General features: G+C 48.0%; 1 protein-coding gene across 2 annotated transcripts in view; it reads right to left on the bottom strand.

Moving 5' to 3' along the window:
* The window catches only part of COL5A1 (collagen type V alpha 1 chain), a 154446-nt gene that overhangs the window by 18688 nt on the left and 117457 nt on the right, over positions 1-18301 (bottom strand). For both annotated transcript variants that reach the window (XM_074161155.1, XM_074161156.1), the window contains exons 33-49: positions 14022-14066; positions 13621-13674; positions 12603-12647; positions 11473-11526; positions 10826-10879; positions 7244-7297; positions 5523-5630; positions 5237-5326; positions 5092-5145; positions 4347-4454; positions 2517-2624; positions 1841-1894; positions 1190-1243; positions 875-982; positions 726-779; positions 533-640; positions 345-398 (exon numbers count right to left, since the gene is read on the bottom strand). In XM_074161155.1, the coding sequence (XP_074017256.1) occupies positions 345-398; positions 533-640; positions 726-779; positions 875-982; positions 1190-1243; positions 1841-1894; positions 2517-2624; positions 4347-4454; positions 5092-5145; positions 5237-5326; positions 5523-5630; positions 7244-7297; positions 10826-10879; positions 11473-11526; positions 12603-12647; positions 13621-13674; positions 14022-14066 (1206 nt within the window). The remainder of the gene's footprint in view (positions 1-344; positions 399-532; positions 641-725; positions 780-874; positions 983-1189; positions 1244-1840; positions 1895-2516; positions 2625-4346; positions 4455-5091; positions 5146-5236; positions 5327-5522; positions 5631-7243; positions 7298-10825; positions 10880-11472; positions 11527-12602; positions 12648-13620; positions 13675-14021; positions 14067-18301) is intronic.

Below are 18301 nucleotides of genomic sequence, written 5' to 3'. Positions count from 1 at the left end.
TACCAATCTCTAATTTTCCTTTAATCGATTCTGAGAAAGAAGCTCTATTTGTATCTCCAAACATGAGGACATGATTTAGCAGTCCCTTCCCACAAAGATAAAGTGGTGTTCATGTTGTTCAGTCGTGGGTAGCCCATATTTTGTGACTAAATGTTATACTATAAATACTCAGTAACATGGCGATGTGTCACCCAATACCCAAACCAAGGACATGGCTGGTTCAGTCCCTGCAGCCCCAGCCACGTCCATCTCTCTCTGTCACCCCTTCAACCAGCTCCTCAGGGGACACCACTGAAGAAAAGCTCTTCTCCATCAGAGCAACAGCCACCCTGCAGCGTACTTACTGGGAGGCCAACCTCGCCAGGAAGACCAGGCTCACCAGATTCACCAGGTTCACCCTGTAGAGGGGAAAAGAGGATGAGCACTTACATTTCTGCAGGGTGCCGGGGTTTCTGCTGACATAGCAAAGCCCCTGCATGAGTGTTGTAGCTAACTCCTGTGGGCTTCCTTCAGGTTTGTCTGGATGCTTTACCTTCTCTCCTACTGCACCGGGATTTCCTATTCCCCCGGGAGGACCCTGTGGACCATCTGCTCCTGGTGGTCCAGATGGGCCTCTTGGTCCAGGTGGGCCTGGCGGGCCCTGAGAGAAAGGGAGACAAATTTAAGACACGTTTCTTGGGGAAATGTCTGTCAGTGATGAAAACAGAAGTATGAAAGCATCTTACCATTTGCCCAACGTCACCTGTTTCTCCCTTCTCACCAGGTGGTCCAGGCAAGCCCTGTGGAGGTGGAGGGGATGAGTTTTAGCTGTGAACATCTCAGGTGGAGCCCCAGCTCTCATTACCCTAAGCCCTCCCTTGATGCTGCAAATTACCTGCAAGCCCACAGGGCCAGGGGGACCAGGGAAACCTCGGGGTCCTTCATCACCTTTCTGACCAAAGAGGCCTTGCTGTCCTCTAGGACCTGGCTCTCCATCAGCACCCTACAAGGACAGAGTCTAACACAGCTTGGCAAAGCCACAACACAGATGCAAATCTCCATCCCCACCACCTTCTGCCACAGCCAGTGGCAATGCCCAACTCATGTGTTGGGCATCAGCAGTGCCAGGCAGAGACTGCCCATCCTTCAGTGATTCCCAGGAGATTTTATGGTAAGAAAGGGGATTTCTGCTAAAGGGGACAATACTCACAGCTGGGCCAGGCTGACCGATTGGACCCTGCGGGCCAGTAGGACCTGGTGGACCCTGTCATGAAGAAGTGCAATGTCACCATTAGGAGCAGAGAGTGAAAAACTCACCTGGAAAAGGCGATGCCTTCCAACCCAACCTCCATTAGATGTGCATTAATTCCCAAAACAGAGAGGGAGGACAGGGTCAAGTCTTCCCAGATACCAGCATCCCTCAGCCCTGGTGCCAATGGCAGAGCAGACACGTCTAAGGGCATTTTTGCTCCAGCAAAGTAATATCACACCACTCAGTTCTGTCTAGATACTTATGTGTAATTTATCTTCCTCAGGCTCTGAGCAGCACATAAAGGGCGCTTCAGTGTGCTGCAAGCAACTAGAAAAGGAGCTACAGCCAAACACCCAACTTTAATGGCAAAGGCTGCTCATGTTTTGCAGATATTTACACAGTACATGGGTGACATGGAAACATCTCAGTGTGTTCCTGGGAGTTGGAGGCTCACACTTCAGGCGCCTGCTCTTTTTTTACACCGTGTGGGTATTTGATGAAGCAAAGGAAGATAATGCAATGATACAAAGAAATTAAAATTATTCTGTTTTTTCTGTTTCCAGGGAGTCACACAACATAATTAGCTACGACGACATCCACCCCACTCACCTGCTCCCCTTTGTCGCCCTTGCTGCCCTTCTGGCCAGGCTCCCCAATCTCGCCCTGCCGGGTACAAAGGGTCACAGTTAGTTCACTTGGTGACCACTTCCATATCTCAACGTGCAAGAAATAGTCCCATACGTCTGCACCCTTATCCCAAAGATGCTGATTCCCACAGAAATACCCCAGAATGTTCTGAAAAAGGCCAGAGATTTGGCCATTCCAGGTGTAACCAAACCCTTTTACATCTTAAAACTTTCTTCAGCTGCCATGCGATGCAAAAAGCATCATTTTGCAGACCTTGTCAGCAGCAAGGAGTGATTCGTCTCAGCTAATGTTTTCTAAGAATCCTCCGGTCCAGAGGGGATTAATGAGAGAGTGGAGAAAGGTAATTGATTTGGAAAGGCCAGGCACCCACAGGCGGGCCACCTGTGACAGGCTTTGGGGGAGGCTAACTGGCTCCCAGCACGCGGTGTGGCTGGCAGAGCACAGCCCCCCAGTCCGCCTGCTGCTCCCCGAGTTGGATGCTGCTGATCTCGTGGGATTGCAAGCGCCATAAAACATCCTTGAGTTACCACCAGCATCACATCCAACCCGATGGCAGTGGAAGCAGCGTGGCGGCAACGAGTCACGTTGCCCAGTTCCTTCACAGAGTGACCCCCATGCAGCTGGGAGGTGCTCCCACCTTGTCTCCATCCTCTCCTGGGGGGCCAACAGGACCTGCTGGACCCGGCAGTCCCACCGGGCCCTGGATGCCATCCCGGCCAGCCGGTCCTTGAGGACCCTTCTCGCCCTGGAAGCAGAACAAGCAGACAGGTCACACAGAGCTCTCCTCCACCCTCTAACCAACCCATTACATCCCATTAACGTTTTATTCAGCTGCTAATAACCCCTGACTCTATAGGCATGCATAGCCAAAATGGTTTCCAGCTCATATTTCATCAGACTTTCTGTGCTCACTGTCTGAAACAAGACAAAATTTCTATCTCGGGAGATAAAGAAAGAACAAACAAATCTAAACGGTGAATACCCAGATCACAGCTGCAATTCAACTGCTACAGCAATATAATCAGATTTAATCTGAACCCTCTGCCATCTCTCTCTGGATGACAAACAAGACCTCAACTAATTTTTATTCCCACAAGCCAGTTTTTACTGATTCTGGTGCTGGCTGCCCCCGCACTTGGTGCCTGCTCCCTCCCTGGCTGATCCCCAACTGATGGGGGTTTCTCAGGAGGCCCCAAGATCCCTCCTGAGCTTCTGGACAAAGGAAAACACCTGAAGCGAATAAAGCAACCTCTGCTGGCCTCCCGCTTAAACACCTACTCGTATTCCTCAGACCTGGAGCCTTCAATCAAATTTGTTTGTTTACAGGAACTGAACAGTGAATATTTTTCCGTTTCCTTGTACATAATTTAATTGCATGTGAATCCTGGGTGCTCTCTTCTGAATAATTAGATGCCACGTAAATTGCCTATTCATCTATCCACTGCTACATCATATAGGTGCTTGGCAGGACAGATGTCCATAAAGCTGATTCACCAGGAAATTCTTGCCTCTGGACTAGCTGCTGGAGTTTCTAATAAGCCAGCAAATGTGGAATACAGTGGCTGATAAACACTTTTGATAACAATCTATCACCGTAAGTGTCCTCATATAGTCTGAAATAACTGATGCCAGCATTTGCTCATTTTGCCAGGTCTGAAGCTGAGCTGAAGTTTGAGGCAGACAACCCCAAAGTCTCTGTAAAACCCTTTGGGCGTGAGAATCAAGAGGCTCAGCCTTCCTCCTCGGGACCATCACTGTTGCTGCTGGGTTCTTCAGGGACAGAAGCAGTCATCCCAGCCCACTCTCTCCTTCCCGCACGTGACATTTCAGGCGCCTGCCTGGGGAGCGAGAGACGTGCGAGTGTGCGCGGGCTGGTTGGGGAAGGCTCAGGAGAGGGACCATATGGCAGGACTCAGCCGGGCTCCTGCCGAGAGCGGCTCTTTCCACGGGCACCAGCAGGATGCCTGGGAACACGGACGCTGCTGGGAACCCTTCCCAGCGTCCTGGGAAGCACGTGCTGCTCCTCGGCCCGGGCAGAGAGAAGGGAAAGATTTAGTTGGGCTCCGTGGAAATTGCTGCTGCCATTGCATCCTTGTAAGCAGCGAGGGGGCTGGCTCCCTTCTCTGCCCAGAAGCCTGTCCTTTGGCTGTTTGTCACTAGGAGGTCACAGGCTGTCATTTCACCTGTTCAGTCCTCATCCCTTCTCATTGCCTGAAGACATTTCAGTCCCTGGGATCACATCCATTTTTGATAGCACGGGTGTCACAAACGGGGAAGCTGAGCAGCTAACGTTCAGCAGTTTGATACACCCAAGATGAGAAAATTCCTTTCTAACTGAAGTCCTTCATTTTTAAAAAAAAACCACCCATCTTTTATATACCTACCCCAAGGGAATGTCTGTGCTCAGCTTCCTACTGTACACATTTCTATTTGACTCACAGATGTTAATCTTTACATTGGTACTTACTGGGGCTCCCTTTTCACCTGCGGGTCCCGGAGGTCCCTGGGGGCCAGGTCGCCCTGGCAAGCCTATGGGGCCAGCTGACCCCGCGGGACCACGCTCTCCTGGAGAGCCCTGTTTGGAGAAGAAAGAAGGAAGTTGTTAACTGGAGTACCAAGCTCCATGTATATACAGAAAAAAGAAATTCAGCAGCAGGATGCTGCAAATGCATCATCAGTAAGTGAGCACATTTGATGGAGTGACTGCCATGTGATGCTACCATCAGCCTAAGAGGTTCTGCAGATCTTTTTTTTAAATTAAAATCCCTGAAAGGGCTGGGTTCTCCTCTGGATGGTGCTGGGAGCTCAGTTCCTGGGGGCACCTTATCAGCTTGGAACAAGAGCATGAGCCACATCATGGCCAATGCAGCAGGGAGGGTTGGATGATGAATAATTTCTTCCAGGAAGGCTGTGTTGAGCACGAATCTCAAGTGGGGACAACTTTCACAGGGAAAGCAGGTGCCTTAGAAACAAAATTCTCAGTGTCCTGAGTCATGCCAATTCTCTCAGCTTGTCACGTATGTTCATAGCTGACACCACAAAATGACTGAGCTATTACACGCGTGTCTTATAAAATAAAGCAATATCCAGCAAGTCATTAGTTAGTGCAAAGGAAATAACAGATAAAGCACTGAGCTGTGACTAACCCTCCGTTTTGCCTTGCCAAGCCTGTAAATGTGTTAGGTGGTGCCTGCACGGGCAAGGATACTCACTGCTGGACCTGGGGGGCCTGGGGGACCTTCATTGCCTTTCAGCCCTGGAGCACCCTAGAGGGAGGAAAACAAAGTCATTTTGGGAGGTGGGTGCTCACCGCCTGGGCATCCTTCCCATGGGAAGGACAGGACAGCCTCTACTCACAATGGGGCCAGGGAGACCTCTCTCTCCAGGGAAGCCTCGCAAGCCGGGGGGACCGTCCTTCCCTGGGAGGCCAGCGGGACCAGGGTCCCCCTGCAACGACAGCGAGAAACATCTGAGGATCTGCAGGCTCCATAGAGACCCAGCTCCTCCCTCTGGGCTCGAGTCGTGATGAGACACTGTGAAACATCATGTCTCTTCTGAATCATCCCTCTCCTCCATCTCTGGTAGAGACGCAGGTGTCCAGGCTTGAAAGGAGGGTGGAATTCGGTCAGCTGCTGGTCCCTACCTTCGTCCCTTCTTTTCCAGTGAGTCCAGGAAGACCTTGTTCACCCGGGGGGCCTGGTGGACCTGGGTGTCCCCGCTCACCCATTGGCCCAGTCTCACCAGTTGGACCCTGAAGAAACAAGAGGTCGGGGAGAAGGTGGTGGGTATCAGCAGAGCAAACACTGAAGAAGGAGATGCAGGCTATCAGTTTATTCCTTAGGGTTGCGATGGGATGGAAGATGCTCCTTCCCTTAGCTGTCCCCTGCAGTGCCACCAGGAATCCCTGCAGAGATACCTCCTTTGGCATCTAGAGGGACCTTGTTTTGGAAGTGGGCAACATTGCACTTGACAGACTAGAGGCACTGGGAACCTCTGGAATGAAAGCATTCACATAAGTGAGATATCATTGCTACATTTATTATACTTAGGGTTTTTTTAAAAAAAAAAATTGAAGACTTCCTAAGTACCCTACAATCATGCTGATTCTTCCTTACATGGGGCTGGTACTACATGGTAATTACTGCCTGCCTCTGTGCCATACGCGGGCACTAATGGTGACGAGTGAAGGCCCAGTGCAGGAGATTCCCAGGTGGCCTGTTTTGGAGGAGGACAAAAGCCACACGCACAAGACTATCACGTCCCTGCTCGCTGGTGTCCGCTGGGACGGTGGTTGCAATTCATGTCACGCCGCAGGGTGCCACTTAGTGTAAGTAGAAAGATAACACTGCGATCGCTCAGCAACCACAGATCACGCTAAGTACGCGCAGCAGAGCCAAATAAAATTGCCATAGAACCTAATTTGCACTTGAGAAGGCAGACACGGTCAGGGAATTGCCCCTAATCAGGGAATTTACAAATCAGGGACTTTACGCTATCATTAAAGAGGACATATTAATTACTTCCTAATTAAAGAGCAACCTCCCCAGCAGTTCAGGAAAGAAGACTCAAGCCAAAGTCAGTCCCTCTCAGTCTAGGGCTCTGCCTACAGAACGGGTCCCCGAGCCTGTGCTTCGGGGGTACGAATTCTGCTTGTGTAGTTAGTGTTTGCAGATTGCACAGTTCATTGCGACTAGGAGAAAAATAGCCCAACTCTGACAGGATCTAGCAGCACTTCATGTTAAAGAGGGATGCCTTTCTTCACAACAACACGTACGAGCACTCTTGCCTCACGCTTACACTGCCCTGACTGTCCCAGCAGCTGCACAGCCCTTTGAGATCACATTTAACAGCCCTTTGAGATCACGTTTAACACCCCTCTGAGATCACATTTAACTCTCTGTTACCAAAGGTCTTTCAGTTGGGTTGTGTGTAGCTGGTTTCTCTCACCCTACACCTATTTTACACCGAGGTAGCTCAGTTAAGTTCATAGGAGCCACCTTATTTACAGCAGCCTTCAGGCACGTTGTCTAAATCCATCCTAACACCTCAACAAGGTGGGTTGGGACCTACCGGGGTACTTCCCGGCCAGGCCGGATGGGGCTTTGAGCAACCTGGTGTAGTGGAAGGAGTCCATGTCCATGGCAGGTGGGTTGAAACGAGATGATTTTTAAGGTCTCTTCCAACCCAAACCATTCCATGATTCCACACCCTTGCCAGGAGTTTCAAAGTCATCAAGCTTGCTTTGACATGACTTTGCCTTCCCTGGAAGTGGATGCTCTCTGCTGTATAACCTATGGTCTCAGCAGCTCCAGCCGAACCGGTGAAGATGAGCACAGAGGACTGGTGCAAACATTTGTTTCTTACCTGAGGGCCTACGACACCGGGGGGTCCTGGAGGGCCAGTCTTGCCTTGGAAACCCTGTTACAGAAATGGAAAAGAGAGAGAGATGACACTTCTGCCAAGGAGTTCTCCAGCCAGGGTCACAGGCTGCCACCCAACTGCTCCTCCTCCGGTGAAACTACTGACCAGAAACGGGTGAACACCCAAAGACAAAAGAAAAAAGAAATCAAACAGAAAGTGGAAAATGTGTATTTGTACATTTTTACAGGGATGAAACAGAGGAAGAAAAAGGGATTCTCAAAGCTCAGCTCTGCTGTTTTGATGGAGCTACTATGGTTTGGCTGAAGGACTGGCCATATATATATAGAAAAACTTGCTACACTCATAAGTCCTATAGAGGAAATGGCTATTAAAAAGACAGAATGTGGGAGTTTCTTCATGCTGTGCAATTGTTAATAACCACGTCCCTTCTCCTGCTCCCTGTTCTGGTTCAGGCTCAGCTCTGTTTTAGCCTTTGCTCCCAGGAGCCGGGAGGTTGGGTGACCATCTTCCACTTTTGGCACCAGCAGCACCAACCTCCAGCCCCACCGAAGCCCTGGGCGCTGAGAAGCTTTGTTTCCTTCATCAACGTCTGTTGAAAGAAATCACAAATGTGTTTCTCTCCAAATGCGGGTGAGGAGCGGAGTCTCCGTGACAGCTACTTATAATGACATTTTGAAGAGTGACAATAACGAACTATCACCACTGCAATTATTTAGCTCTCCTAAGCCACTCTTTAAAAAGCACATTAATTATCATTCTTAGTATAGCATGCTGACAAGCTTGAGAAATGTCATTTAGGGCACACAGGCTATTTTCTCATTGCCACAAAAGAGGATCAGATAAATCCCAAGCCAACGGTAATGTGTCATGCTAAAAAAGCTACTCAGTGCTATTCTAGCTGTCTGCAGACCACAGAAAATATCCTGCCATTAATGGGGAAATGGCAAAACAGCTTTGTGAAACTAATGTACAATTTAAACTCTTATCTCAGAAAAATATTTCAGCCAGTTCTGTGCAGGACTTTTCTTATTAATCTGAAGAAAAGGGGTTTCCTTTTATCCTGTCTGAGCCTTGGGCACAGAGTTTTTAGCATTTTTCTTCTCTTTTAGATCCAATCTTTTTAAATTTAATATGGTCAGATGTTCCACTGTCCTTCAGTGTGCATATATGCTACTAAAAGAAAAGTAAAATAAAAGGGAACTATTTGACACACAGATTTCGAGTTCAGGTTTTATTGTGTGAAGGTATAGAGTAAGCTACTGATGTGGAAACAATATTTAATTTGTTTTTATGTCTCTCTCCTTGTTTTTTGGCACTGTGTAAGGAAAGGGGAACAAAAAAGGGACTTCTGTTACCTGCATCTGCAGGTTTGTGTGCACCCCAAAAGGATGCAAGGGAAAGGGATTTTTGTAAGCCTGTTGATGGCATAGATTAACAGATTTTTGGTTTTCTGGAAGCATTTGCCAGTTATAGGCAAGCTACTGCTGCAATGAGTTCAGAAAGCCGTTAGGGAATACTTTCAGACCCCAAATGATTGAAAGCCCTTTCTCCATTCATATTCATGCAGACTTGGATGCTTTATTCCAGTCTCAAAAGCTGGTAACAGCAGATGCAGGAAAACTTTTTACTGCTCCCTCTAATTTGAGTGTAGGTGTCCTGGATGTCATAGATAACTCAAATGAGGGAAGACTAAATGTCACAGTCGGGCTCTGGCAGGTGAAAACGCTTCTCTTCACCTTTAAGTTAATCCTGACCTGAGGACTGTGTGTTCAAAAATACCACAATCGTTGCCTTAAAGTCAGTCTTACAGAGTGTAAATAAATATCCGGCGTTGTGCTGAGCGGTGTTTGCGTTGCCTTGCTTAGCAAATGCCAGGGAAGTTAATTAAATTGTTGTGTGATAAGTTAAGGGCAAAAAATGCGTAATGAGCAAAGCCTTTTTAATGCTCATTTGCTAGGAAAGGCAGCGGAAAGAAATGCAAAGCTGAGTAGAGGAAATTGGTGGTGGTTGGGGTTTTTTTTTTCCCTGTAAAATAAAGACAGAACAAAGAGTCTATCTGCTAACATGCAGCATGCAGTGCTGGGGAGAGGGACATACTGACAACAGCGAATGAGCTGGATTGTAAACAGCCGAGGAAAAAGAATAAACATCCCCCAAAAATGCCAAACAGAAGAACACTAATTACTGCATGCAGAGGAATACGTGGCAGAAGGGTCATTTTGGCTTAGGGTATCCTTCAAGCGGGAAAAAAAAAAAAAAAAAAAAAAAAAAGGTGCAGAGAACAGACCACCAGAGACGCATGACAGCCAGGGTATCATACCTTCCACATGCCTCATCGTTCTCCTTTGGTGAGAAACAATGATTACATCTGTGCAACAAAACCTTTTAGAACGGACACAGCAGCACGCGTACGATACAGCGAGGGACCAAAACAGCCAGGAGCTGCTCCCTGGGCTGCAGCAAGGAATTATCGCTGGAGGGGGCTTAAGCAGAACTCGGTGAGGCCTTTGTGCATAGCTTTGGCTAAAAGGCAGCGTCAGCAGAGATGCTCTTCTTACTCGGGTGCTAAGGCAGCGGCCGATACACGAGGTGCTGCAGTAACCAGTTGCGGACAGAAAAACTAGAGCAAAACCATTGCACCACACATCTTGGCTAGGAACTGCCTTCCTCTCAAAACAAGCACTGCCAAAACTGGGCTGGAACTCTCATTCTCTCTGTAACTCTACGCAACAGTTCTTGGCGTTGGCCACAGGGTGCATCAAGGAGTGAAAAGCGTTTATTTCTCCCCATTGCAGGTTCCAGAGAAAACAAAACTGCCCCTGACCTAACACAGCTGGGTGCGGAAAGCTGAGCCTGCAAAGGATGGAGTCTGTCTTGCGTGAAAAATTTCTGCTCTGACAGCCTTAGAGTTATGTCTCTGGAATAGAGAGATGTAAAACCTGTGCCTCTCCAAAGGAAAGGGAAAAAGAAAGCGCAGAGGTTACCCATAACGCTCCGAAGAGCAGAGACACAGCCTTCCCATGGCAGGGCAAAGGGACCAGCGCTTCGGTGAGACCCCAGAGTACAGAACCCATCCTCAGGGGCTGCTTAGAAATCACCCCCCAGCTCCTTCTCCACCTCCCAAAAGCAAGTACCACACCAAGTGCTGGTTCTGACCCTGACTCAGCCTCAGCCAACATCCTCCCACCTCGCGAGGAGCTGCCTCTGCAGCACCCAGCACGGCAGAAACCCAACTGCCTCCCATGCCGGTCATCAGCATCACTACGTCTCTCCATTCCTGTTTTCTCCATGCACGATGCCCATGTTGACCTCCACAATCTACTAAAGGGACAGAGAGAGAGGATTTGGTGCACAACCTTCACATAAATCATCATTAGACCGACCCGTCCTGCTCAGAAGAGGGGTGATTCCTGTAGACCATCCTATGCAGCTGGAGAGACACAGACCTCCAGGGAAACCAAACATGTGGCCACATCTCCCCAGCTGCACAGAAGGGTTTAGAAAAACCAACCGGCAAGACAAGACTCGGGACTAATGATCTGCCCAAGAGTTTTGGCTACTTACGGTTTCTCCTCTCTGTCCGGGGTGACCAGGCAATCCATCCTTCCCAGGAGGACCCTACACAGCAGAAAAACAGGGTGAGAAGGAACACGACCAAGTGCTCAGTGGTAAAATCGATAAGGACTGAATCAAACCTGCTTCCCTCCTTGCATTAGTTCCCATCCATTTTACAGTGAAACGGGGGTGCTCAGAACCCTAAAAGATATGGCCCTTTCCCATACATCTCCCAAAGGAAAGATTTATCTTACAGGTCCAGAGCGGGAGCGAGCTGTCCACCACAGAGAAGGAAATCACTCCAAAAAGGTTTCTGAGATCCCCCACCAGTGTATAATAATTGCAGAGACAGAAGTGTTACTCGCTTGTGCTGTCCTCCCAGTGTACAGAGGGAAAATAAAGAACAGAGCAACCATGAAAGATCCTAGTGATATTGAGTCATTAGGAAATGAGCATTTATAATCAGCCGCAATTTACTTGGCTATTTAAAATCTTAAGCCGTCGGGTTATTATCATGATGTCTCAGTAATGCCTTTTATTGGGTACGTCACTGCTTGTCAGGGAAGCAGCTAAGACTGAGCTGGCACAGGCAGTCACAGCTGGATGGGAAAGACTTTATGTATTTCTTTGCATGTTCTAGAAAGAGAGATACTTACAGGGGGGCCTTTTGGTCCAGGAAATCCAGTTGGTCCTTGAGGCCCTGGTGGTCCCTGGGACGCAAAACAAGCCAGAAAACATAGTTAAAGGACGTATAACACTTTACTATGAAATACCAGCTCTGCGCGAACAGCAGATGAGCACAAAGATATGGAAGGCCAGCTACTTCTACCCCCCAAAAAATGCCCCAAAGTGCAAGATGCAGCTTCACAGAGCCATCCCTTGAGAGAAGGGCATGGAGAGATAAGAACCACTGGGCACGTTTAACCGGGTGGCCTGGCCAGCCGCATAAAGCACCGCAAACACGAAAAGGGCTATTAAATGCTTTCTTCCTTTCCCTCCTGGTGCTATGAAAAATAGGTCTTTCCCCATCCCAGCTCAACTGAGAGCAACTGGGAACCACCAGCTCACGTAGGAATGAAAAAGAAGAACTGGTGGCTCTGAGGCTACTGCCCCCAGCAGCTGATGCTCTTCAGAGTGATGCTTCCCCGGAGCAGCAGCAGCAGCTCCCCCCTTGACCCTGAGGTCACAACCAGCAGATACAAAGCAAGAACCAGGTGCATATATTTCCTCCCTGGGCAATTTTGTAGAAAATCTACAAACAAACGAAAGCCCAGGAAAAAAAGCAGAAATTTAGGCCAAAAAAAATCATGGAAGTCCCATTGTTTCAATATTTTCCACCTGGTGTGCTGTAATCTGGGGAAAGCAGCATGAGGTCCTGGAGGACCCTCTCCTCCAGAACACTGGGGCTCTGGCTGCCTGCACAAAACCCATGGGTGACTTATCCCTTTTCCCATGGATGCACAGGACACCCAAGGTCCCATTCGAGCCTTCCTCGGAGAGCTCAGAAAGGACCTAAGGGCTGTAGGTGACCTGAGAGACCTCCCTCCACACAAGCACGTTTCACCTTGGACTTCTAAAAACAGTATTTCCTTTTTGCTGACCGAGGTGTGCCAAGCTGCATCCTGGCTCCAGCTGCCCATCCCTCTCTGCTTAACAAGGTACTTGGTAGGATGCTCATTGCAAAACCTCCCCCAGCACCATCTCAGCCTCATCAACCCGCCTCATCTGCCCTCTTCAACTAATGGTCTTGGATCGAGTCCTACTTCAGCCCCACAGTTTGCCTTACCCTTTCGCCAGGAGGACCAGGGGGGCCATCACCACCAGAGTTGCCCTTTTACGAAGAAACAAAACAACACGCCATTAAAAATACATATATTACCATTGCAGCTGCTGTGCACAAAGACTTCAAATGGCACCAAAGCCCACGGTGACACCACAGCCCACCGGTTCCCCCGGCCCCTCTCTATTCATCATTCTGTATCACGAGCAGCATCCAGTGACAAACAAGCAGCTGCTCGTTCCCCCCACATCGCTTAATAAAAATACAGGAAAGATAACGTCAGTGAGCTCAGGATATTTCCACCAGATAACGGCCTCCCTCTGAGAGATAAATGCCGCCGCAAAGATGAGGTATTTATCAAAAATTCATGCCAAACACAAAGCCGAGACATTTATTTTTAAAGCCAGCAGCGCGGTGGTGACAATGTCTCGTTACAAAAGCTTTGCTTCCATCATGCCCAGCGATTGATGGTCACTTAATTGGTCTCTGCAGCAGGTTCTGGAGCTGAATGTGCCTCCAGATTGGCTGGCAGAAAAATACCTATTTTTCTCAGTGACCAATTGTGGGTGGACAGCGTGCATTCCAAGTGGCTGGGCAAGGTGCAAGGTTCTGGAGCCCAGCAGCAATACGTGTCCCCTCGCCCACGGCACAGCCTAAGGCCTCTAAGGTGGCTCTAATGCCACTTAAACACCAAAAAACAGGGCTTAGGGGAAGCGCCAGTGGGTCGTAGGGTTGTGCTGGTCCCCAACGTGGGGGTGCTCCCTCTGCTTCTGGTTGCATTGGCCCTTAATTTGTGCTGGCACTTGATGTCCCGCTGAAATGTGGGCCAATGGGTTTTTAAGACCTGTGCATATATTTATGATTGGGTTCTGAGCCATTTGGCTGGGTGATGAAGCTCAGGAGGGCTCAGCTTTCAAAATACAATGGAGAAAGGGGAGAAGGGGAATGAAGGGAAATGAACCAGATGGTCTCTTATACCAGCACTTTTTAGGACACAATTCCACTAGGCTCCCCAAAAGCTTACCTTTGGGCCAGGTTTCCCAGTGCTTCCCCTAGGGCCTCTTTCCCCACGTGGACCCTTAAAAAGACACAAAAGATGACATTTTAGCCCTTTTTGCTACCCACAGCACTACATGGTGATCAGGCAAAGCACCCAAGTGCCTGAGTTGCACCGGGTCAATGAGTCATTCCCTTAGTAATAAGAGGATGACAGAAGCCTTCAACATTGCCACTGGAGGTATGATCTTTTTATGACCTTAAACCATGCCCACTGGTGAGCCCCAGCCCCAAAATACTGTGCCCCCCCAGCTTAGCTTTAACTGCTGAAGGCCCAGTCCCACCCAGTGAGGACGTAAATCAGATCACATTTTCCCCTGGCACTAACAAGCTTTTGCAATGCCCAAGAATGAAGAACTGGATTGTTACCGTTGGACCGCGTTGCCCCCTTGGACCTGGTTTGCCAGGTGTCCCCTGGAATGAAAAAAGAAATGAAGAGGAGTTAGTGGCCAGCATCACAGGCTGAGCTTGCAGGAGATGAACCCGCAGTGGAGCCTATTGCACACAAACTGCTCCCAAAACCTCCCTGGTTCTCATCTACAATGAAAAGGACAACAGCAAGTTTGGGTTTGGCTCCTGATTCTATTATTTATTTTCATTTATGATGCTTAGACAGACCTGCACGGTAATCCAAATGCTCACATGACATCTACCATCCAAGGGAAGGAATCTCCTAAGAAAAAGTATCCCGAGTCCTTCAAAACACCACAAAGATTGTCAAAGATGAGGCCACCTCCTTGCATCAGGCAGTCTCCTAGAGAAACCATCCAACACACCAGAGCCAGCAGAAAGCTCTTCAGCTCTGCCACCCCAAAACGTACAACCCCTTTTCCTCTGATCTTTGCTGGTTCCATCACCCAGGAAGGGCTTGTCCTAGTCCTTGCCCTGGCCGGGAGTGGGGCAGGCTGGCTCACCCCCACGCACACATGTGTTTCAAGACCCATACTGTTAAATATTTCAAGGAATAAGAGCAGCAGAGCAGAGTTCCTGCTCTGAGCAGTTATTTTACACCACACAAAGCCAATTAAGCTGCCCCACATATTTACAAATCTTTTTTCATCTCTGCGAACTTCGCATTAAACAAGTAATTTAAGAGACTGCTTTGCAGCAGCGACAAAGCAGCGGGCTTACGAGATCTGACAGACGCGCTCAGCTTCCTCTAATGGGGGACTGTGATTAATTCTGACAGAAAAAAAGACACAGACGGCTGGGTCCTAAATCTGACATTACGTTAAGCTCCATTACCCTGCGCCTAAAAGAAAACGAATGGCCTAGAGCTTGCTCCCTGAAAACGCTATTTTTTGTCAAGTTACCAAAAATATACCCACAGGTTTAACTTTCTTCCCCTGGACCTGAAGCCCAGTGTTGTCCCCAATCACCTGCTACAGGAAGGGAGAGAAAGACTTGCTTTCTATGTAAGGAACACAGAATGCTTAAAATATCACTTGCCGTTTTCTGCCCCAAATCCATCATCTCACAATCCTGCCTTCTCGCGTTTGGCACTCATTAACCAGGTGAACATAAAACAGGAGCTGGAAAACTTTACAATCAACTTTCTTCCAGCTACTAAAATTAGTCCTGCTGAACCCTCCTTGTTCTGCAGCTCCATTTAATATACCCTGCCGGCGTACCTTTTTTTTTTTTTAATTAATTACAAAAATCATTTTAAAGTACTCCAGCTGGTTTTCCTGTAGCTACGGGAGGCTAAATCCAGAGCAGGTGGAGAGGAGTGTGTGCCACCTCCCTGCAGGTAGCCCCACACACTCCTCTCCTCCTTCTTCAATTCTATTTTTAAGCAAAATTTTCCCTTGCTTATTGCTATCATTAATCATGCATACAGCACCGTGTACTGTTGCAAAGAATTTATATAGCACGGTAAATGTACACAGACCTATATTTTTCAAACAGGCACACCGAGGGAAAGGCACCTAAATTCAGATTATTTTCTAGGCACCCAAATAAATGGTTGGATTTCAGTACCTCCACACACGCCCCAGGCTCTGTCAGAGCTGGTGAGCAGGGAGATCTATTACCCCCTGCTAATGGCAGAGGCCTATTAGCTCTAAAAATAAGACCACTTATTCACGTCTAACTATTGATTTTATGATCAGGTTTTGAAAACCTCCAAGCAAGCTCATCCGAGCTGGCCTCGGGCTGCGGGCAGCTGGGTGAGAACTGGCACCGCGACGAGCAGCCACTCACCAAAACTATCCTGATATTTAACAGGTCACACTTCTCCAAAACCACCAAACATCCTTCCCCCCCCCCCCCCCCCCCCTAATTTTTAACTTTGCCAGCCCTTTCGTGCAGCTGAACAGCCAGAAGCTGTGGTTTCAGGTTAGGGGAGATTTAGCTCTGCCGGCACCAAAATCCAGCTGCCCGCGCTGGCAGGATCGGCTGCTCTTCTGCCTTTGCTTTTCACCTTTTTTTATTATTTAAGGACTCGGGATGAATACTCGTGTTGCTGAAATAATGAACTGGAAAGCTTATTTCAATTCCTAGATGATGACGACCGTAAGAGAAACGTGTGATTCATAATATTTTGGACACATAAACAACTGCGTTGACTAGTGTGATGGTAATACCTTGTAAAAAGGGAATGACAAACAAATGGGTTTTGGTTGTTTCAGCTGCAAATTGGGTTACTCCACAATGCACTGGAGGAACAAATCTTAGAAACTCTCTTCCTTGACTATACGTGGACACGCTCATAAAAATAGCAAATTTAGTGGTCATAGGAGAAACAGAGTGGGATTTATCAAGCCTAATTCAACGAGGCTTAAATTAAATTGATGGTCTCCATTTGGTTTGCGTGGTGTGATCCCAGCTCAGTCTATCACTCTGTATGTAACTGCTTTTCACTTATTTCAAATCAGATATTTGGGAGAAAAAAAAAAAAAAAAGAGGATAACCAAAGCAGTTACTGAAAATCAGTATTTTTGCTACTCTGGAAACATTTTCAAGCCGGGCTTTTTATAGTAAAGGCGAGATTTGTCCATGAAAATCTTCTCTTTCTCTCCTCTCTCACACACAAACACACTGATAAAACAAGCACATGCTGCTGGACTGGGTGTGGAATGACATAAATGGTCCAATTGAGAGAAAACTGGAGAGAAAAAAGTTAAAATTACCATAAAATAAACCAGCTTATTTCTATTTGACAGAGGTGTGCCAGACTGTGCTCCCCCTTAGGGGTCGGGGTGCCAGTCCCTGCTCCCCATGCACAAAAAATCCCCTCATTTCTCCCAAATTCCCGTCTCCTTCCTTTACACCAGAGGTTTTGGGGCTGTTGGAACGGTGGTGCCAGCCCCACCACAGCATGCTCTGGAGCCAGATCTGGTCCAGTCGTATCTCAGCTCCTGAGCCAGGACCACAGGAGCTGCCCCATCTCCTTCCAGGCTGGGCTTGAAACGCAAAAAACCTTTCTCTGTTCCTAAACTGAAAAAAACCGTGGCATGCCAGGGGGTGTAACTAAGTGTTACTACCTCTTCCTAAGAGCACAAAGCTCAATGAGAATAAAAGTGAGCAAACTGCTGCTTTTTTTGTCTTTTCTTAGCTTATTATTGCTTGGTCCTGAAGTTGGGCCTTTTCCCAGCACGCCTGCTCCCTCCTCAATCCCTTTCAGGCTGGGCATTGCCAAAATTCAACCAGCTCAACCCTGAGGGCATTTTCCTATCTCATAAATGACCAGCTCCTGGTACCTGCTCTGCTCCCTGGAAGGTTTCCCACCCCAGCGGTCTGGATCTCCATCCCACCGGAATAAAATTAGCAGAGGGAGCAAGAGGGATGCGGATGCTCGGGGAGGCAAAGCAGCACGTCTCAGCCCCGCTGCGCTGCCGATGCCCTGTTTTACACCACCCAAAAACCCAGCACAAGGATTTTATTGCTGTATACTTGATAAGGCGGGTGGTAATTATAGAGCTACAGTGAATTCAAGGCTGTCGTGGCAGCTGCCTTATTCATGGCCTCCCTCCTCCCTCCCGGCCGGAGCGGAGGGAGGGGAGATGGTGCCGTGTTTGTAGTTCAGAATGAAATGAAAATTACTCAGTGGGAAAAAAAAAAAAAAAGAAAAAAAGAAAAAAGGAGGGGGATATAAACCAAATTTCAGTGGCCTGGTATTAATGCAGTGCAAAGTGATTTATATTTTCTGGGCTCCTATCAAACACGTCTGTTAGAAGTCATTTGTATTTAAATGAGAGCAAAAAGGAAACTAATTCCACTCGGTCTCCTCACTCCCTCCTTTTTTTCCCCGTGACCAGAGCTGGTGCAGAATGACTTTATGTTTGTACCCTGAATCCCCTAATTCAAGCTTGTCTTCCACAAAATAAAATAAATAAATAAATAAATCGCCAGTGTATTTAGACAATCCCTGCTCGGGAGCAAAGTCTGTGGAGGTGGGGTGAGAGGGAGAGACAGGTCTGGAGCCCCCACATTTTAAGGGTGTTTATGAATTTAGAATAGCTGCGCTCATTAAGAGGAGGAACTTGTGAGAGTGTTTCCATCTACGCATTTTGAATCCCAAGTTAGGCTAAAGATGGTTCTTGCTGCTTCTGAACAGACTCACCCATCTCTAATAATTACTGTTAATTAAAAAGCTCTTCGTGCCCTGAGCAAAGTCTGACAGCGCGGGAAGGATTCAGGTTCAGAGA

Source organism: Numenius arquata, chromosome 19 (assembly GCF_964106895.1).
Source record: "Numenius arquata chromosome 19, bNumArq3.hap1.1, whole genome shotgun sequence".
NCBI classification, from domain to species: domain Eukaryota; kingdom Metazoa; phylum Chordata; class Aves; order Charadriiformes; family Scolopacidae; genus Numenius; species Numenius arquata.
Note: the sequence above shows the minus strand (reverse complement) of the source record. Positions and strands in the feature narration are given on the sequence as shown.